The sequence below is a fragment of the Haliotis cracherodii genome, unplaced genomic scaffold, assembly GCF_022045235.1.
Source record: "Haliotis cracherodii isolate W230 unplaced genomic scaffold, xgHalCrac1.p SCAF_10, whole genome shotgun sequence".
Lineage (NCBI taxonomy): Eukaryota > Metazoa > Mollusca > Gastropoda > Lepetellida > Haliotidae > Haliotis > Haliotis cracherodii.
In genome coordinates this window covers 42,600,944-42,623,605 of record NW_027266265.1, presented here as the reverse complement: position 1 = coordinate 42,623,605, position 22,662 = coordinate 42,600,944, and the positions used below count along the sequence as shown (strand labels likewise).

The 22,662-nt window shown below is 41.4% G+C and overlaps 1 protein-coding gene and 1 pseudogene across 1 annotated transcript; both read left to right on the top strand.

The window, feature by feature from the left end:
* Positions 1-391: 391 nt before the first annotated feature.
* Positions 392-10,058, top strand: LOC139453832 (uncharacterized). Its single transcript, XM_071235288.1, has 5 exons — positions 392-407; positions 2,099-3,352; positions 3,991-4,187; positions 6,900-7,303; positions 9,644-10,058. The coding sequence occupies exons 1-5, from the start codon at positions 392-394 to the stop codon at positions 9,825-9,827; spliced, it is 2,055 nt and encodes a 684-aa protein (XP_071091389.1). The 3' UTR covers positions 9,828-10,058.
* Positions 10,059-15,876: 5,818 nt separating this feature from the next.
* On the top strand, positions 15,877-20,677 carry LOC139453831 (uncharacterized; annotated as a pseudogene).
* The last annotated feature ends 1,985 nt before the right edge of the window (positions 20,678-22,662 follow it).

Below are 22,662 nucleotides of genomic sequence, written 5' to 3'. Positions count from 1 at the left end.
TCGATCCACGCAATTGTATCTGATGACTTGTATCAACATGCCTGACCACCTGATCTCGTTAGTCACCTCTTATGATAAGCATGGGTTGCTGAAGATATATTCTAGCGCGGATTTTCACGGGTGATCACCATCAATGAAAAGAAATAACCGTTCACGGACATAAAAACTCGCAAATATCTTTGAAACTGATTCTGATGAAGTAATTTGTGTTACCATGGTCAAGGTCACACCCATTGTGACGTTTTGATTGACAGACATGCTTCCAGGTTTGATTGCTACTTTGGCAATGGTATTTCGGACTGCTGGTTTTATAGCTGTAGCTGAAACGTTATTAAACCTCGATAAAAAACACCAGCCCGCACACCCGAATATCAAACGGCTGGTCCCTGAAATGGAGAATGACTTAGGTACGTTTTTAGCCCTAATTAACATTGCACTAGGGGATATGTCTTAACGATTACCAGTTGGAACTATCTCATTAAATAGCATCATTGAAGAGCTCAATTTCACTCAAGCAAATTGTCAACTAGGTAATATATTTGAAAATCAATCAATATATATATTGAAGTGAATTAGAAAAGTGTCTGGTAACCTTTTCACCGATACTGCTTCATCCATCGTGAAGTCAGAAGATAAGATCACGGGCATGGGGCACAGGAACCGTTATCTACCATACTATTGGTCACATCAGTTTTGAATGCAAAGAATTCGACATATTATTGCTATATTTCACGTGCTGACTATACACACCACGATCATTCACTCTGCCAAAAGAAATGACTGGTTATGAAGAGTTTGCGAATTCACTGTAGAGAAGAAGGCAGGTAGTATTTGCAGCCCAAGCAGTGGGTACACGATCCTTTAAAAGTGAGTTTCTACAGCTTTCCGAACTATGGTTAACAATTTACAAATTTTCAGCACGTGTATATATAGAAATCTTGACGATGCTTTTCGTGATAACCTTTGCACCAAAAAGTGCTTAGATGCTCATTTTCTAATGTGACAATAACATATGTGTTCTGATAAGAATTTTAATCAAATAGAAATGTTTGGTGCGGAGGTGTAGAGCTGCCACTAAGTCTGTCTCGCCAGAGGACGTAGCCATGTTGGTATCACTTTTGCTTACGTTTGGGGCTTTTGGGGTAACATCAGGTGAGTGTCTACTGTACCTCAAAGGTGAGGTGAGGTGAAATGGGGTTTAACGTCGCGTCCAAGATTATTGCACTTATATAGCGACGTGCATCTACGTGTGTGTGTGTGTGTTTGTGTGGCTGCTTGTACTAGTCCGGACTGATGCCGATTGATAGTGCTAGCTCACTGAGATACAATGCCGCAGTTTAACATGAATACCCTACTCAGACACAGTATACTGACTCCGAGCCGACCAGTCCTTGTTTTAGCCCCTTTAATGCCGAGCGCCAGACAGGGCAACAACAAGTACTTTTGGTATGACGCGGTCGGGGTTCGAACCCCGTCCAGGCGGACGCTCTACCAATAGACCACGGAGTCGGTCTAACCTCAAAGGCGTAATTAAATAACTTAGACTCTTAAATTTAAATATTTAATGTTTTATTGACGTGTATGTATTAACGAGGTCATCCAAAGGTTAATAAGGGAATATTGTGTATTGTGTGATCGCAGAGTGAATGAGTTGTGTTTAACGCCGCTTTTAACAGTATTCCAGTCACATCACGGCGTGTCAGCTTAATGTGGGAGGAAAGCCCGAAGTGATGCAGGTCTCAGACGTTTACCACTTCGGTGAAACACACGAGCACGAGTATGGTGCTGACAAACCTAGAAACACAATCAGGGCAAACCGGGATTCGAACCCACAATCATACTGACGTGCCCAGGGAACGCAACTCTGCAGACCGAATCTCGGCGCCTTAGACGACTGGGCCACCCGTGCCCCCTGTGATTGTAGAACTAGAACCGTATGCATATTAAATTTGAACAAAGTATAAAAATATATGATTTGAGACCACACGTGTTTTAAAATAAATAAAAGGCAATCGGGTTTCAAACGGAATCGGTATGCGTTAATGCATCATTATATAATTGTTTCATGTAACGTACTGACTACTTTGTTCCGTTTTAGGCTCAAGACAATTTGAAGGAACAACCTTTTTGCTGAGTTACACTCCAGTTCAGTCTAATCCTGCAACAGGACTGGAAAGAGGGTATCTATATGTGACGGCCAATCATAATGGCACTAGCTGCAACGTGACATCTGGCACAAGTTCAAGTACCATACTGGTTGATATTAGCTGGGCCCGTTATATATTACCCGAAACAAACAACGTTAGTACAGCTGGGATCAAACAGAAAAGTGCAGTTGAAATTAGTTGTACAGGTTTTGTTCAACTGTATGTATTGTTCAAGACAGAAAGTGGTTATTCAGAAGCTTTTGGTGTCAGGCCGGTGTCATCACTGTCCACTGACTACATCGTGCCCTCTGTGACTCTTAACCCCACTCTGTCCATAGCTGCAGCCTCTGACAACACGGCCGTGACAGTGCTCTTCTCATCCAACTGTTTCTTCAGTTATGAGAACAACATATATGCTGATACAGACAACATTTCAGTATTGTTAAACAAGCGGGATGTCTTTCACATTGCACCCGATGGAGCCTTCCCAAACGCTAATTCAAGCAATCTCTGTGATTATCATGGAACACGTGTCCTAAGTACAAGTCCGGTGGCTGTATTTTCCGGCTCGGGTACCCTTGGTTATCCTAAAACCCATGGTGACAAGATATTAGACCAAGTACCGCCTGTAAGTTCTCTAGGAAATGATTATGTAATTCCTCCACTTGATCACACCGACTCGTATCAGGTTCGAATAATTGCGCCAGTGAGTAACACATCCATTACTCTGACTGATGGCAGCAGCAGTTATTTATTCTCACTACAATCTGGACAGACACATGTCACATACTATAATCCTGATGCTGTAGTTGTCCTAACAAGTTCACAGCCTATTATTGTACAAAGAATCACAGGATCTGATGCAACTTATACAGTTTTCTCTTCGATAGTACCACCCATCAATAGATACGGACATGCATATACAATTCCAGATGTCCAAGGTTATAATGGCGCCTTCGTCCGCTACCTGAGTATTATAATAGACAGCAACTGTACAAATCAAATTAGCATTAACAGTGGCTGGCGGAACATATCTGTTCGTGGTCATCAGTATTCGGTTACAACATTACGGGCTCCGGCTTCTCTGAACCGTCTGAATACTACACCTGAGTGCAGGTTCGCCGTCCAGGTATATGGACTCGGGTCAGCTGAAGGCTATGGATATTTTGCTGTCCCAATATCAGATGGTACCTCTAATGAAAACAGTAAGTGAATACATCCTGTAACCAATTCATTTCTTTATAAAATATTTATAGCAATGGCGTACAAATAACGACGACAGCCCAAAAGTTCACACAGTGGTTTAAATGAATGATGTATATGGTAGATAGCATATATGGCAGATAGAAAAGTGTTTCTCGTAGCTTATGCGCAAGTATTTCATTGGATTTTCTGTTCCAAACTCGATTATCTACAGGCAGGCCGTCATATAGATGGAATATTACTGAATGTGGTGTTAAACGCCAAACAAAAACCCCATATATGACAAAGTATAACTTGACAACACATACTTTTTTATTAAGAATTCATGAATAAAGTCATAAATGATATCACAAATTCAAATACGCATATCATTAAACAAGAAGAGATATAAACTATATGATGATAGTACAAATTCTGTTTTTAGATATGTAAACCAATTTGTGATATACTTATTCTAAAATTCTGTTGTGGCTGCTACAGGTGCATATCCGATTATATAATTTTAAATTATTCTTGCTACTTCAAATCTTGATCCGATTTCCCCCGATTTTTTTATTATAACTGTCACATATTTGGGTACAATCTTCTTAATAATTAATACCCCTTTAACAAACAAAGACCTGTCTTGTATCTCATCTAGATCTACTGGATGCGTTTACTTTGGTCTGCGAGACGAACAACTGGGTGGTGGAAGTGAACAAGGACACATTTGTTGACAAGTTTAACAGACACTCGTTCTCAAACATCTATGTGTCTACTGAAATCTGTCATGGTGTATCCAGAGGCAATAGTCTGGTGTTCAACTACACCTACACTGATTGTAATACGCATATGCAGGTGAGTGTGTTAGCGTTGGGAGTAACATGCAGGTATCTTGGGTGTTTGGAGTACTATAGAGCTATGTTGTGGGTGTTTGTGTGGGGAGTAATGTACAGGTATTATGTGGATGTTTGTGTGTAGAGTAATATACAGGTATGATGTGGGTGTTTGTGTGGGGAGTAATGTACAGGTATGATGTGGATGTTCGTGTGGGGTGTAATATGCAGGTATCTTGAGTGTTGGGAGTACTATAGAGCTATGTTGTGAGTGTTTGTTAGGGGGAGAAATATACAGGTATGATGTGGATGTTTGTGTGGGGAGTAACTTGCAGATATCTTGAGTCTTGGGAGTACTATAGAGCTATATTGTGGGTGTTAGTGTGGGCTGTAATATAGAGGTATGATGTGGATGTTCGTGTGGGGAGTAATATACAGGTATGATGTTGGTGTTTGTGTGGGGAGTAATATACAGGTGTTATGTGGATGTTTGTGTTTGGAGTAATATACAGGTATGATGTGGATGTTTGTGTGGGGAGTAATTTACAGGGATGATGTGGATGTTTGTGTGGGGAGTAATGTGCAGGTATGATGTGGTGTTTATGTGGGGAGTAATGTACAGTTATGTTGTGGGTGTTTGTGTGGGGAGTAATGTACAGGTATGATGTGGATGTTTGTGTGAGGAGTAATATACAGGTATGTTGTGTGTGTTTGTGTGGGGAGTAATGTACAGTTATGTTGTGGGTGTTTGTGTGGGGAGTAATATACAGGTATGTTGTGTGTGTTTGTGTGGGGAGTAATGTACAGGTATGATGTGGATGTTTGCATGGGGAGTAATATACATGTGTGATGTGGATGTTTGTGTGAGGAGTACTTTACAGGTATGATGTGGATGTTTGTGTGGGATTAATATACAGGTATCTCAAACTATACCTCTTGTGTCATACAAAACGGCCACTTGTCATCACTTTTCGACGAGAGAGGATGTAGACAAGGGGATCCGATTTCCCCAGATTTGTTTCATTTTGTTGCAGAAATACTTGGGATAATGATAAGAAATATTACAAATATAAAAGGTAGAGTTCCTGGAGAAAGTGAGCACGGAATAGGTCAATATGCAGAGGACACCGAACTATTTCTAGACGGCCCAGCAACGTCTCCAATGAAGCAGTAAGCAGTGGCATTAATAGGGAAAATAACTGTAATGAAAACTTTAGCTTTATAAGAAAACGAAAGAAAAACAAAATAAAAAGAATATACCTTCTTTTTACCATCTTTTTGGCTTTCTCTTAAAATATATTTTCCGTTTGGACGTTAATATTAAAAAAAATTCCATATCACCAACCCATTTTGGAAAGACACATTAGACGATTTGAACACATTAATAAAAACCTACGTAATAAACCTAACGACCTTAATGACAGTTTAATGGAAACTTTGTGGTACAATCATCAATGTAACTTTCCGGATTTTATTATTAGTAATTGGTATACAAGGGGTATTTGCCATGAAAAAGATTAATGTGACTCGAAAGGCTTTATTCCATTTCCTAAGCTAAAAGTAACGTGTTGCATTCAAGGAACTTTACTGGACAAGAACCGTTTGCTCTTAAACATCACTAGGCCATGGAAACACATTGTGCAGGATGCTAAAATTCTGAACACAATGCAGTTAAACTTTTCTCCTCCATGGTATGATTTACTTAAAGACAAGCAAAGGTTCAAGGATATTTCATGATAACCTTGTTTCATCATCTAATCTTCCAGAAATTTGTTAGAAGTAGGAACGAGAATTTAACAATCAAGTTTATTGGAAATATGCATTTTTACAATATAGAAAATCGACAATAGATACAATTTTATTAGAATTTCTTTCAAATTCCTACACAAAATTATATTCACTAAAAAAGGAGTGTTAAAGTTGAACTTGATTGACAGCAACTTATGTTCTTTTACTGTTTTTTTAAATGTTATTTTCGGACATGTTATTATTACAAAACAACATATCTATTTTGGAGGTAGAAACAACTGCTTGATTAATCACTTATTGATATAAGCAAAAAGACGCATTTACACATATTAAAGGAATATAACCACGTTTTAAATCATATAGAAATATACTGAAAGACATTTACAATGTCGGTTTGTTCCTTGCAAGAAGAAAGTGAACCATGATTTCTTTTACTAAGAAGTGGAGTTGAATGGAGAAAACCAGGCAGCAGTACATAAAACGTACATCGGAATATGATGTTACTGTAATGTTACACGCCGTTAATATTTTCTCATATTTACCATGTAATTTGATGCCTCTTATCATACGATGACTATGAACACAATGCTATATATTAAATAATTAATTTTTAAAAGGAAATATACGGGTATGTTGTGAATGTTTTGTGTGGGGTAGTGTCGTGTGTCTCTTTGTGTTTGGGGGGTAATATACTGGTAGTTTTGTTTATTTATTACTTGAAATGATTACAATGGAGGTATATTATTCATTGTGTCATTTTTTTAAATCAATGGTACAGGTGTGTTACGGGTGTTCATGTGGGGAATAGTATACACCCTTTTTTGAATTTAGTCTTTACAATTTACAGAAAAAACTAATTGATCAGAAAACACTATACATCAGTCTATATCTATTATAGACAATAGCATCACCTATTGATTCTTGGAGGACACAGTTTGTGTCACCCATATTCCTGGATTAAAGTTGTTCGGTATTTTTGTCACAGGAAAATGACACCGATTACATTTTCACGAACTATCTTGTTGAGTACCACATCGATCCTCTAACACACCTCGCTGACGGAGTCCTGTGGCGCTACGATATCCAGTGTCTTCGTCCTCGACACGAGGTGGACTTCGTAACCATCTCCCCAGTTGACGTCAGCAATGCCATCCACGTTCAGTCTTCAAGCAAGGTCAGCGGTCAGCAAGCGGAGATCAGATTATTCACAGATAGCAGTTTCACCAATCAGATGACAGGGGACCGCCTGACTGTAAACGTGGGGGCCCGTGTTTACGTTCAAGTACAAACTAAAGGTACTGCAAGTGTTAAACTGCTGGTCGACAACTGTCACGTTAGCCCTGACAACAAGAGAGATATCTCCACCATGGTTTCTCTTATCCAAGACAGGTGAGAAAAGACCTTCTTCTCATGGACAAGTTAGCATTGACGTATTAAGGGATCAACTGCCCCACCTTATTATCCCGGTTCGCCCCAATTATGTTTGTCAGCACCATACACTCGTGGATTTCACCGAAGTGGTAAACGCCTGAGACCTGAATCATTTCGGGCTTTCCTCCCACATTAAGCCGACACGCCGTGATAGCATTGATGTAATAAGGGATCGACTCCCCACCACCAACATGCCACACACACTAACCCATCCCCAGAATATCGGTCCCTAAGTATGAGTGAGTGAGTTGACATTTTAAGTCACATCGGCAATATATCAGCCATATCGTGAGTATCAAGGGTTAAATCTAATAAATATAATTAAACTTGTATAAAAACCAAGGACATTAAAAATACTAGAATTTTTTTTTAAAACTAGCCTGGAATCATAAAATTGATAACACTTATACCTAACAATAACATGATAAAAAAACGGCTATAGATCGCCAGCCACTGAAAGGAGATCACCATACTGGGGACCATGGGGACTTAGAGTACCTTTGCTACCTGCATGGACCCCAGCAGGATTTACATCATCCCCTCAGGTGTTGGCGATTATTGGCAGAGTTAGCCTAACATCTTAAAATGACACATATTCTACGATTAAAAACATGGTAGTTCTAAATTTACCTTGAAAGAAGTGACATACCCTCTCACGAGGACAATAATATTACAGTACTTTAACCACCCCTCGAGGATACAGCCTCTAACAATCTCTAATTTAATCTACCAATCATAAAACATTTATATCTTTCAAGACACAATCAAAATTTTGCAAACAATTCTATTTCCTTAAAAAAAAACAATGATTAAACGAGAATTGATACTGTTAGAAAGATCCTTAATAGATGACGATTTGAAATATTTATGCCTTGTAATGGCAAAATCAATACAGTCAAGCAGGATATGCTTGACTGTGATTCTCTCATCACAAGGGATACAAAATGGAAGGTCTTCACCTTTCAATAAATATTCATTTGTATACCTGCAGTAGATATGTAGATATCCTTTTGATTTTAACATTGATCACGTACTTGCCCGTAGATGACCTTAAGCAATGTATAATGTCCATAGTGTTTTGTGTAAAAGGGAGCAACGGGTGGTCCTGTCTAAGGCGCCGCGATTTGCTGTGCAGAGTTGTGTCCCTTGAGCACACCAGGAACCTATGATTGTGGGATCGAATCCCGGTTGGCCCCGATTATGTTTCTAGGTTTGTCAGCACCATACCCGTGCTCGTGGGTTTCACCGAAGTGGTAAACGTCTGAGACCTGCATCATTTGGGGCTTTCCTCCCACATTTAGCTGATACGCTGATATATAACTGGAATACTGTTAAAAGCGGCGTTAAACCCAACTCACTATGTGTAAAAGATTATTTCTGATGACTGTTTGTGACAGCAGATTGTAATCTGGCCCTTAGAGGTCGAGCGTGTATGGGTAACACCACAAAAACCTCATCGACACGATTGTAATTTCTATCTGTACTTTTTTTTTTGTCATAATGGACTTTCATTTTGTCCTGCGATCATTTCATATTTTCTATGGAAACTTCAATTGCCTTCAGAAGTCTCCTCACTCTTACAATAAAATGATATGCCCCAAATTGTCAAAATCACCACTGTTTAATTTGTAAATAACCACACAAGCTAAATGGTCAAACAAAAATTTATATTGAAACACAAGCTGGTGAGCTGAAGGTCGGTCAGGATGAGGTTTACAGTTTATGCATAAAAGGCAATATAATGGGTGATATGTGTGGCAGCAACAATAGTTAACAGGTCCTATAACATAATGGCCACACGTTGTCACAGACGGATGTATTGAATCAGTGTTTGGCGTAGGTGTTTTCAGATAGGTACCCCACTGGGTAAGTAGATAAGTCGCAAGTCAGATCGTAGAAGATCTTGAATCTGTCTCGTCCTGCTCTTATATGGATACAGTGGCCTTCCAGAAACTGTTTCCTCACGAAACATCTTGCAGAGCGTAGTCTATCCTAGTGTCGATACACAAAGGCTGATTATTCTCAATACTCTGGTTGTCTCAATAAATGTAGAAACACCAACAATTTTCGATTTTTTAATCTGCTGCCACAAACAATTATCAGACATAGACTTACTATATCCACTGCCACATAGCACTGTGGATGAGTGGGGCATCCGTGTGGAATCTCACTTGGCTAGCACTTTAAAGCTTGCATTAGTCCGCATTAGTACAAGTGAAACAATCTTGAATGCGACGTTAAACCCCATTTCACCCTCTCGCATTGTGACTTCACGAATCTCACCATTGCCTGTTTTAGATGCGAGTCGAATCATTTTGTGCACATCCTGGGATCTGCCGACAAGGTCACCCGCTTCTATTTCGACATGTTCGAGATTCCTCACACCAACGACTTTGTCTACGTTACATGTGACGTCAGCTTCTGCGATGTGATGGATTTCTCAAACGAGTGTCAACACGGTTGTCTCCAAACAAAGCCATGAGTCGGAAACGAAATATTCATTGCTCTGGAATTCTTTTGTTCAAATGGTTATGGGTTTCCAAGAGATTCAATGATGACGTTTTAACTCCACTTTCCGTATTACAGTTATATCACAGTATGTAGGCTTAATATAGAAGAAAAGTCAAAGTTATTCTGGTCGTAGACGTTGAGCACTGTAATGGCGAATGTGAGCTGTGCCGCTGTAGACAAGTGTGTCATTGGTACATGGACACAGTGCTTCATCAAGGTCACTCGGGATATACTAGTCGTCAAAACAGCTTGTTCATTTGAGTATTTAAGATTGGAATTTTACGATAGATACTTTTTCCTGACGTCCACGTAAACGTCAAGATCACCGGAGGTTGTATTATGGAACATGGCTCAAATTTTAGGAAATTGAAGCATGATAAGGAAACCCAAAGCATTTTCAAATCAGTTATGAAAGATTATAACCAACTAGATACTTGTCAAATGTCATATCCATGTTTAAGGTTTTTCACTCATGAAATGTCTAGTAAATAGTTTCTTTTAGAGGGTATTGTCAGAATCGTATCTGTACTTCGTATTAGTGATACAACCTAATTTGCCTCAAATAATGTTTTGGATGACATTGAAGTTGAAGGACACTCAGCATGAATGAACTGACAAAAATGTTTGTTTACACTTTGAGTATCTATAACTGAAATTCATTGAAACTGAAGACACATTGGTCTCTAGGGCAGAATGCTTCAGTAACTGTACTATTCGCCACAAATTGATTTCATTTTTAATCTTCTGGCAGCTCCACATTGACATTGAATGTCAAGTTCATCAATCTGGAAGTGCTTATAACTTTCTTATTCGGGTAACTAAAATCATGGCACTTTCAGTTTCAAGTTGTACTGCATGTGGCTTATGTTCTTCCAAACCGCAACTCGAATGATGATGTCTCAAACTGGAAGTGCTTTCAACACTGACATTAAGGTGGTACCGGCAAATTGTTTCAAATTGTACTGCGTTGGTCATGTGTTTTCCTAAATGCGGAAGTGATGGCATCAAGCTGGAAGTGCTGAGGCATCGGACTAGTACCTTGTTCTGCATTAGGCAACATAAGGAATCAAAGATGAAGATAGATATTGTTTGGGTGGGCTGTCGTCTCAGTTTAGTAAGGAAAAACAATTTCATGTTTCTTCCGGAAAAAGGTGGGAATTGGGTTGGCTGTGTTTGTACGTATAATACGAACACGTTTCTAGCTGGAATACAGATAGTAAAGGGGTTCATAATGTTTCTGTTGGTGTACCTAAAGTCAGAGCGGATGATTCCAGCAGTTTTGCTGTTGGTTTACCTTGTTAGCCCTCGGTCACACCGGGAGACTCCAGCAGTTTTGCTGTTGGTTTAACGGTGTTGGCCTTCAGTCATAACGGGAGACTCCAGCAGTTTTGCTGTTGGTTTAACGGTGTTGGCCTTCAGTCACACCGGGAGACTCCAGCAGTTTTGCTGTTGGTTTAACGGTGTTGGCCTTCAGTCATAACGGGAGACTCCAGCAGTTTTGCTGTTGGTTTAACGGTGTTGGCCTTCAGTCATAACGGGAGACTCCAGCAGTTTTGCTGTTGGTTTAACGGTGTTGGCCTTCAGTCATAACGGGAGACTCCAGCAGTTTTGCTGTTGGTTTAACGGTGTTGGCCTTCAGTCATAACGGGACACTCCAGCAGTTTTGCTGTTGGTTTAACGGTGTTGGCCTTCAGTCACACCGGGAGACTCCAGCAGTTTTGCTGTTGGTTTAACGGTGTTGGCCTTCAGTCACACCGGGAGACTCCAGCAGTTTTGCTGTTGGTTTAACGGTGTTGGCCTTCAGTCATAACGGGAGACTCCAGCAGTTTTGCTGTTGGTTTAACGGTGTTGGCCTTCAGTCATAACGGGAGACTCCAGCAGTTTTGCTGTTGGTTTAACGGTGTTGGCCTTCAGTCACACCGGGAGACTCCAGCAGTTTTGCTGTTGGTTTAACGGTGTTGGCCTTCAGTCACACCGGGAGACTCCAGCAGTTTTGCTGTTGGTTTAACGGTGTTGGCCTTCAGTCATAACGGGAGACTCCAGCAGTTTTGCTGTTGGTTTAACGGTGTTGGCCTTCAGTCATAACGGGAGACTCCAGCAGTTTTGCTGTTGGTTTAACGGTGTTGGCCTTCAGTCATAACGGGAAACTCCAGCAGTTTTGCTGTTGGTTTAACGGTGTTGGCCTTCAGTCATAACGGGAGACTCCAGAAATGTTGCTGTTGGTTAACGGTGTTGGCCTTCAGTCACAACAGCAGACTCCAGCAGTGTTGCTGTACATGTACCGTGTTGGCTCCAGTCACAACGGGAGATTACAGCAGTGTTGCTGTATATGTACCGTGTTGGCTCCAGTCACAACGAGAGACTACAGCAGTGTTGCTGTACATTTACCGTGTTGGCTCCAGTCACAACGGGAGACTCTAGCAGTGTTGCTGTAGGTTTATTTACCTTGTTTGCTCCAGTCAAAACGGGTGATTCCAGCAGTGTTGCTATACGTGTACCTTCTTGTCCTTTAGTCACAACGAGAGACTCCAGCAGTGTTTATGTAGGTATACCTTGTTGTCCTTTAGTCACAACGGGAGACTTCAGAAGTGTTGCTGTTGGTTTAACGGTGTTGGCCTTCTGTCACAACGGAAGACTCCAGCAGTGTTTATGTAGGTATACCTTGTTGTCCTTTAGTCAAAACGGGAGACTCCAGTAGGGCAGGACATGCTCACCCGTTTGTATGCACCTGAAGGCATTATCATAATATTACAAATGTATTGTGTCTTGTCATTTTTTTTCGCCTTTGGTTTGGAATCTACTTTGTTTCTTTCAGTGGCGTGATTGGTATGGAGTTAAACGCTCTTTTTAAGAGTACTTTAATTAATATCACGGCGGGTCATACATATGATAGAGGATACCCTTAAGTCAGACGTTGAGTAGGGTATAGTCCAAGGATCATGATCGAACACACGACCAGCGGATACTGGTATATAAACGTTGTTAATTTAATGTCAAATTGTCTGAATATTGATATGTAATTCGTAACTGTCGATATTTGTAAACGACTTTGGTTGGTTGGTTGGTTATTTTACGCCGCACTCAGCAATATTCCAGCTATATGACGGCGGTCTGTAAATAATCGAATCTGGACCAGACAATCCAGTGACTGATATGATGAACCTCGATCGATGACGTGCATCAACCAAGTCAGCGAGTAAACGACGTGGGATGTACATACTCTGATTGTCATTATTGCATTTATATATGTCGGTGATCGGTGGAAATCGGTTTGAACCATAGCATGTCTTGGCAAAGTAAACAGGTGATAGATATTGGTTGAGGAATATCTGGTGGTTTGTTACACGAGGATAAACACAATAAACTAGTACATATTGCTTATTTTTCTACCCTTTATGCGTATTTGTGTCGATGTTATTGGTACATTCGTGCTAGAATAACTGCTTACCCTCTATTTAACCTATTTGCCTTTTACATATATACATGCACTTGTATAGACCTATTTAAAGACCCGTGAAGATCCGGGGTAGAATAGGTCTTCAGCAACCCATGCTTGCCGTAAAAGGCGACTATGCTTGTTGTAAGAGACGATTAACGGGATCGGGTGGACAGGCTGGCTGACATGGCTGATGCATGTCATCGTGTCCCATTTGCGTGGATCGATGCTTATGATGTCAATCACTGGATTGTCTGGTCCAGACTCGATTATTTACAGACCGCCGTCATACAGCTTGAATATTGCTAAGTGCGGCGTTAAACAACAAACAAACAAACAAACCAAATCAGGTGGTCCTGTACACTGCTCAGAACCGACCCCCTTTGAAGTCTGAGTCTCTATTACGATATATATCAACGTTTCAAACAATTGCCATTTATTAAACAAAAATAAACAACAAACAACATGGCGGGGTCATAGTCTAACGCAGACACCCACAAAGAGCATGGTGAGGTGATGGTCTAACGCAGACACCCACAAACAGCATGGTGAGGTCATAGTCTAACTCATACATCCATAAACAACATGGCGGGGTCATAGTCTAACGCAGACACCCACAAATAGCATGGTGAGGTCATAGTCTAACTCAGACATCCATAAACAACATGGCGGGGTCATAGTCTAACGCAGACACCCACAAATAGCATGGTGAGGTCATAGTCTAACTCAGACATCCATAAACTGCATGGTGAGGTCATAGTCTAACTCAGACATCCATAAACAACATGGCGGGGTCACAATCTAACGCAGACATCCATAAACAGCATGGTGAGGTCACAATCTAACTCAGACATCCATAAACAGCATGGTGAGGTCACAGTCTAACTCAGACATCCATAAACAGCATGGTGAGGTCACAATCTAACTCAGACATCACTTAACAGCATGGTGAGGTCATTGTCTAACTCAGACACCCACAAACAACATGGCGGGGTCATAGTCTAACTCAGACATCCATAAACAGCATGGTGAGGTCACAATCTAACTCAGACATCCATAAACAGCATGGTGAGGTCACAGTCTAACTCAGACATCCATAAACAGCATGGTGAGGTCACAATCTAACTCAGACATCCATTAACAGCATGGTGAGGTCATTGTCTAACTCAGACACCCACAAACAACATGGTGAGGTCATAGTCTAACTCAGACATCCATAAACAGCATGGTGAGGTCATAGTCTAACTCAGACATCCACAAACAGCATGGTGAGGTCATAGTCTAACTCAGACATCCATAAACAGCATGGTGAGGTCATAGTCTAACGCAGACATCCATAAATAACATGGTTAGGTCATAGTCTAACTCAGACACCTACAAATAGCATGGTGAGGTCATAGTCTAACTCAGACATCAACTAACAACAATTCCGTCAGATGCACGCATGCGTTGTATCATCAGTTCGCGTGAGCTGTTCGTCAGTTGAAGAAGTCTTAATTAGTCATCTAAAAATATGTAACAGTATCCAGTGTGGCAAGAGGCTGTGTAGACTGGGGGGCTTATTGTGAACATCAGAGGAAAACAGTTCTTGATCCATGGAAAAAGGAAAGAAGACTCCCTCCATGCGTTCTTGTAATTTATGACCAGGTGATGGTTATAGACCAGGCAGTTCTGATCAGGTGCTTCCAGCTTATTGTACCACGAACTTGTTTTGACGACGCATAAGAACACGAGCCAACGGCCAACAGCTAACAGTCAAGTCATCGCTCAGAAGGCCAGCACACTGGGACGAGCTCTAGTCACACTTGGTCACGCCTGAAACAGCCCAAAGCCCCTCTCACAGTCACGCCCTTGTTAAGTGTTCGTAGTACCAGCGTATAAAAGAGTACTTATTATTAAAGCTCCAGAAACCAGAGACCGTTTTTGTCTGTTGTGCTACATATAGAGCACGTTGGGGTTCTTCTTTGGTGCCGTGACCCAGATCCCTCTCAAAACCAAGGAACAGCCTAAAACAAGTGAAGACTGACGCTCTGACCAACTTTGGTAAGTAGCTCAGATTTCCTGTTTCATTTTTCGTTATGGCTGGCCAGGGATAGCAGGACAAATAACGGGGCTGTTAGCTAATCTGTCGACAACTTTAGGAGCGCAGGGAATAGCGCAGGTTATTAAAACTTTTGAGGGGGAACCTACGAAATTTAAGGAATGGCTGAAAAGCATAGAAAAATACGCGGTACTAACAAATGCAGATCAGGAAAGAATAAAACTGGTGGCCTATCAGTCAAGTTCAGGGGCAGTTACCGATTTTATCCATAGATATCTACAAGGTCATGATCAAGCAACATGGCAGGAATTAAAGCATGAATTAACGAGGAGATTTGATGAAATAACGGACCCACAAAGTGCGTTCATGTTGTTGAGGGCCGTAAAACAGAAATGTGGTGAAATCGTGCAGCTGTTCGCAAAACGGCTGCTGAATCTTGCCGAAGAGGCATATACAGGTTTAGGCAGGGAAGGGAATGCTGCCGCGATAGAGCACCAATTAGTTGGATTTTTTATGGATGGTTTGGCCTATGATTACTTAAAAATGAAAGTGATGAGGGAAAACCCACCAAACCTAGCCACGGCCGTGACATGCGCAACGCATGAACAGAACTTACGTGCTAGATTTAACCTGGGACTAGAAAAGGGAAGTAGGTCAATGGACCACCAACGTATGGAAGAGCCTATGGAGGTCGATCATTATCGTCCTAAGGCTAAATGCTTTAAAGGCAATCGAACAGGTGACAGAGCAAGGGACTGCAGGTTAGACGAAAGGACTAGGTCAAGTAATAGGCCCAGCGTCAACGCAGTGACAAATGATAGGGGAGGGACTCCCGATAGACCGCTGGCTATGCTGTGTTGGGTGTGCAATCAACCAGGTCATTTCAAAAGAGACTGTCCAAACAGAGCCAGGAATTATGGGGTGAACTATGGAACACACAGGGGGCAACATAACAAAAGTTTAAAGACTCCTTCTCATAATGAAACCGCTGGGAAGGAGGAGGAGGGGACAATAGATAGTATAAATTTAGCTGGTAGCCCGAGTTCATGTACAATTAGGATAGGAAAACAACAATACAGGTGTTTAATTGATTCTGGAGCTGAAGTTTCCATTATCCATAGAAGGGTTTTTCATAAGCTAAAAGGGCTCTATGAATTAGGTAAGAAAAAGGTTTCACTGCAATCTGTCAATGGGAATGACTTAGAAGTAGATGGTTTTGTAAACATAACATTTAAGATGAGAGGTGTGACGTTAAGTCATCAATTTTATGTTGTAAGCAACATGAATAGGAACATCATTTTGGCGAGGGATTGGCTGAAACAAAATGATGTCAGGCTCTACTACGACCTTGGTAGCTTTGGAAGAAGACCTGCACATTGCCTTCATTATTCGCCTGGCTGGGGACACCATAGTAAAGCCTCAAAGTAGAAGCCTATGCAAGGCAAAAGTTAAGCAAGGGCCATATTTTTCTGACACTACTCTCTACCAAGTGCCAGCTATAGGTACTGGCTACTTGTCAAGTGAACCCGGACTAATGATCACTAACTCATTAGCGTGGATGAATAAAGATAGGAACGTACCAATCATGATTGTGAACACTACAAACAAAACGTTTAGGTTAAGGAGAGGGTGCACAGTAGGAAGGCTAGAGAATGTGCCTGAGACAAACCTAGTGCAATACATATTTTCCTACAGAAGCTTGACCATTACTTGCATAATGCAGAGTTTGTGATCAAAACTGATCATAAACCATAAAAGTACCTATTGGAGTCCCCAATGCAAAATAAGAAGGTACAACTCTGGGCCCTGGGAAAAGCAGGCTATAACTGCCAGGTGCAGTACATTGCAGGCACAGAAAATACCTGTGCAGATATACTGTCCAGAGTCCCATCTGATGGAAATACACCTCGAGCAGGAAAACGAAGAAAGTGAGCATGCCGCGAATGACAACAGTCTGGAGATGAATGTGTTTATGTCATCGAAGTTTGATCCCAAGACGTATGCTCGTTGCCAAGGTCCAGAACCAGAAGATCCTGCTGAGACAATGCCACAGGATCCCAGTCTAGATATAAATACGGAACAGGCAAAGGATAAAGAGATACAGAAGATAAAAACCTCACTGGAAAAGGGACAGGGAGGGCGCCATAGCCTCAAGAAATTCCTTGTAATGGATGGTCTCCTATACTACATCACGGATGTTGATGATGAGCCAGTCACCAGATGTACCTGTATCATTGAAAGGCCAACATATCAATCAATACCATGATGAGAATGGGCATATGGGGATTGACAAGACGTTTGATGTCCTGAAGACAAAGTATTACTGGCCAAATATGTACAAGGACTTATACGAGTACATTTCCAGTTGTGTAACTTGTCAAGCACGGTCTCTACACAAGCAAAGACCTCTGCTCCAGGAAACTGATGTGCCACCCTACCCCTTTGCGAAGATAAGCATGGATCTCTCAGGACCATACCCAACTACTCTAAAAGGTAACAAGTACATTGTCGGTTTTGTAGATCTCTACAGTGGTTGGCCTGAGGCTTTTGCTGTACCAGACAAAACTGCCCAAACCATCACTCACCTGTTAATAGAGGAGATCTTCCCTCGATACGGCTCCCCACTAGAGATTGTCACTGACAACGGAACAGAGAATGTGAATCGTGTAGTAAGAGAAACCCTCGCATCATTAGGCACTCATCATGTGACGACCTCCTTTTACCAACCACAGGCTAATGTTAGGGTGGAGCGTTTCCACAGGACATTACACGATATTCTGTCGAAGAAACTTGATGACAACATAACTACATGGGATTTACATCTGAACCAGACATTAGCAGCGATTTGGTTCAACATCTGTGAGTAATCCAAGTTCTCGCCTTTCTTCCTCTTGTACAACAGAGATGTAGTACTACCATTAGACACTCTTCTAAAACCAAGGAAGAAGTATCATGGGGAAGGGGAGCGTAAGATTGCCTTACAACAACATTACAAGTCATTTGTGTTAGTACACAGGCATGTGAGGAGGGCAAAGAAAAGACAACCCAAGTATGCTGACAGGACCAGCAAGCCAAATGAGATTAAGGTTGGTGATCCTGTTTACTATAAACATCACCAGCGGAAGAGCAAATTACAATCCAAATGAAAGCCTTTCTACAGAGTCATCGAGCAGACATCCCACGTCACTTTCACAATCCAGCCAGCTAGACGGCACTGTGACAAAAGCACATGCCAAACATTCGCGAATAGCAAAACTAGATGACTGGGAAATTCGGAAGGACACAACGGACAGGCCCAGGAGGAAGGCCTAGAGACTCATGTCCAGAAAACGCTGACCCCATATTTCAGATGACTAAACGAATCCGCAATGAGAGATCAGACTTGGAAGAAGATTACATACCAGTGGCGGATTTACAAAAGAGACTAAGAACCAGGAACTGGTCCTCTGAGACGGATCAGGATAATGACCTGGAGGCAGCCGAAACTTATGGAAAGGGTGACAAGCAAGTAGAATCCCAAAGCTCCGTTGAGGATAGCGACAAAGAAAACATGTGGATAGAATCGACTGAACTAAAACGAACTAGGGCCTCTACTGAAAACGCACATTCCAACAAAAGTAAAAAGGTGAAACAGTTGCTCATTATATGGCTGGTTTATTATAAATGTTATAGGGTTTGGGAGTAGAACCAGTGTATATGATTATTTACTCTTATGTTTCAGAGTAGGTCGAAATGGCTAGTAACCTTCGTTATTGATTTAGACCCATATAGTCAGTTTATTGGGAAGTGTAGGTATAATATTGATCAAGTCGTGATGATGGTTAGACAGTTCTTGAGCCACTACCACTCCGATAAATCAACAGACATCTTAAGCATGTATATCAAATTAGACGAAGAAATTACAAGACTGAATACAACCTTAAATAGCCTAGCAGACAATTTTTTCGAATATGGAAGGTTTCGCACACGACCCAAGCGTTCGCTATTGCCCTTTGTTGGAAGTGCCTTGAACTTCTTATTTGGCACTGTGTCTGACGCTGACTTAAGCGCTATTAGGTGAAATGTACGTAGGCTTGCAGAGAATCAAGCAGGTATGGCACATATCATTCAAGAAGGGCTCTCTATTATTAATACGACAAGAATTCAAGTATCGGAGAATCGACATGCCATTAATGAAGTCATTAACCGTCTGGATATAGTGGGACAAGTAATTGCTAATGTTTCCAGTACAAAGACCTATTTGCAAGTTGAATTAGTAATCGAAAATATTCGAAGCATGGAACAAACCTTTTTGTCATATTTAGATCACCTCCAGCTGCAAATGAATATGTTGGCTTTGGGTCATTTGTCACCCAGCAACATAACACCAAGTCAGTTATTGACTATTTAATGACATAAAAATCCACCTACCTATTAGATTCTGGTTAGCCAATAATCCAGAAGACAATTGATGGGGCTTCTATAAGACTTTACTGTGTACCACCGTCCTATTTGATGATAGGATATTAGTAATCAATCTTAGCCAACTATGTGTAATTGCTCTGTTTATGAAAGATGAGACAAAGGTCCGACAGACATGTCACACAGAAGTCCAACCAAATGCTATATTGCCTAGGGCAGAATACCTTACTGCGGGATGCTGGGTATTGACAACAAATAAGAGGTTGGATATTGTAGTGGTATGTGATACGGATAACAAGTTTTCATACACCATAGTGGTCTTACCTCCATTGGCAATAGTTAAACTGAACGCTTCATGTTCAGCATCTAATGATCATTTGACCTTACTCCCTTATTATCATAATGAAAGTCAGTATGAAATGGAAGATAATTTTCTACAGTTAGTCCATAGCCCGAATATTTCAAACATGTTGCTCTGGAAACCTTTCATGAAAATTGCCATAAAACTGAACTTGACTAGGTTACCTGATGAACTCACGAGTATCGAGAATATTCCCATGAATCATCTTATTGATCAGCTTAATGATTTACATGCCATGGTACCAGATGAGGAGACGTCAGATTGGAAATCTTTCTTGGGAGTAACCTTACTGAAATGGGAATTCTTGTGGGGATTTTCCTGTATGTATGATTCATTAGACCCTGGCTAGCCAAGCGAGGAATGAGTAGGAGGAATGTCTTGACTACAACCGAGTTTAAGATGGCGCCAATTGACACTGGGAGCACAGGTCGCGCCGACAGAGGAAACCTACCCTCTGCGCCACTCTTGACACAAAGGGACTCAGCAGAAGCAGTTCGACAAACTCCCGCCATACAGAGCATCTACCCGACGCTGGATAACCCACGAGTACTGACATCAGAGAACTACCAAGCCGATCCATGAACTGTTGTCGTCACATACGGTCAGAGCGCCATACTACAGAACTTTACAAGTTTACAGTGGAAAAAAGAAAGAAATATACACAACGCATGAAAGACGATCTAACATTTTGCAGCTGTTTTGCACTTCGGTTCTTGGTGTGCAAAGATGAACTGCACCCTGTTTCAGAACATGTTATATTTTGTGGGGCTGTGGGGTAGCTTAGTGGTTAAAGCGTTCGCTCGTCACGCCGAAGACCCGGGTTCAATTCCCGACATGGGTATAATGTGGGAAGCCCATTTTGTGAGTCCTCTGCCGTGATATTGCTGGAATATTGCTAAAACGGCGTAAAACCAAACTCACTCACTCACTCACTGTTATATTTTGTGAATTTATATATTTATGCATATTAACTATAGTCTAATTGACAACGGTTTGTTGTGGTTTGTGCATACATTTGAGGTATTCGTATCAATTATATGCTAATGAAATGGACAACGGATTGTTGTGGATTGTACATATATTTTAAGGTATTCATGTATATACGGAATGTCTTGATTATTTTAAGAAATTTTATGCTGAAAATTTCTCAATAAGAAATGGGCAAATATAACACTATCCAGTGTGGCCAGAGGCTGTGTAGACAGATGGGAAACAGTTCTTGATCTATGGTTATAGGAAAGAAGACACCCTCCATGCGTTCTTGTATTTAATGACCAGGTGATGGTTATAGACCAGGCAGTTCTGACCAGGTGCTTCCAGCTTATTGTACCACGAACTTGTTTTGACACAGGCACAGAATGAACATAACTCGTAAAAGCATCCTGGTGGCGCTACGATCGAGCCCAGGAATTCCAGGCTAGCTCGGCAAGGGTGGAAACTCGACTTGTAAAGTCAGTTAACGCTCTTGCCTCTGGAAGATGAGATCGGGCAGTTCTGACCAGGTGTTTCCAGCTTATTCTACCACGAACTTGTTTTGACCCCCCTTAAAGATTTGAGGGTCACTAATGGCCCATTTAGCGACTGGCAGTAATACCGGTTGATTAAGCTGGAGGCTTGTTGTGGCACTCTGAGAACTTGATGGCCCATTAACCGACTGGTGGTAGTGCCGGTTGATTTAGCTGGACGGTTGTTGTCACCACCTGGTGGAGAACCTGCTGGGACAGGGTCGCAGCTATCCAGCTGGGAAACCCCTATATAAACAGCACCGTCAGTAAAGTCGGCAGGGAGGTAGAGAAGGACGCTGAACACTGAATAGGACCAGACCGACAGAGCAGTCCAGAAGAAACGGCATAAGAACAACATCCAACGGCCAACAGCTAACAGTAAAGTCATCGCTCAGAAGGCCAGCACACTGGGACGAGCTCTAGTCAAACTTGGTCACGCCTGAAACAGCCCATAGCCTCTCTCATAGTCTCTGCCACGCCCTTGTTACGTAGTACCAGCGTATAAAAGAGTACTTATTATTAAAGCTGCTGAAACCAGAGACCGTTTTTGTCTGTTGTGCTACAAAAAAACTAATTAACTTGGAGGGACAGAACGCCGTTCTGCACCAAGTTCCGTCAGTTGCGCACCAACATGTTTTTTTAAATAGATATGTGGATATCAGCAGCTCACTGCCCGGGGTGAGCAACACAGAGACTGACTGGCAATACTGTACTGTTTATTCACGATGTAAGAGGACGACTTGTGAATAAATATTTTGTAATGTGATATCTAATGCCTCTGTTTTGTTTTTATTTGAAGTGTTTACCTCGTGGGGTATGTTTGGGGTGGTTCAGCCATATTAGAATATCGCCTTCGTGCAGTCGAGTATTGTATAGAGCTTTAAATAGGCAGCACGACGCGATGTATTTTTTATACAGATATTGTTTGGTAGAATATCACTGTCTTACAGTCTTGTATTGTAGAGAGCTTTACATAGACAGGGCATATGATTCTTTTTTTTTTTGAGTGTCTAAATACGGGTCAACTGCAGTATTTGGGTCCCCACTTCGGGGGTTTCCGTA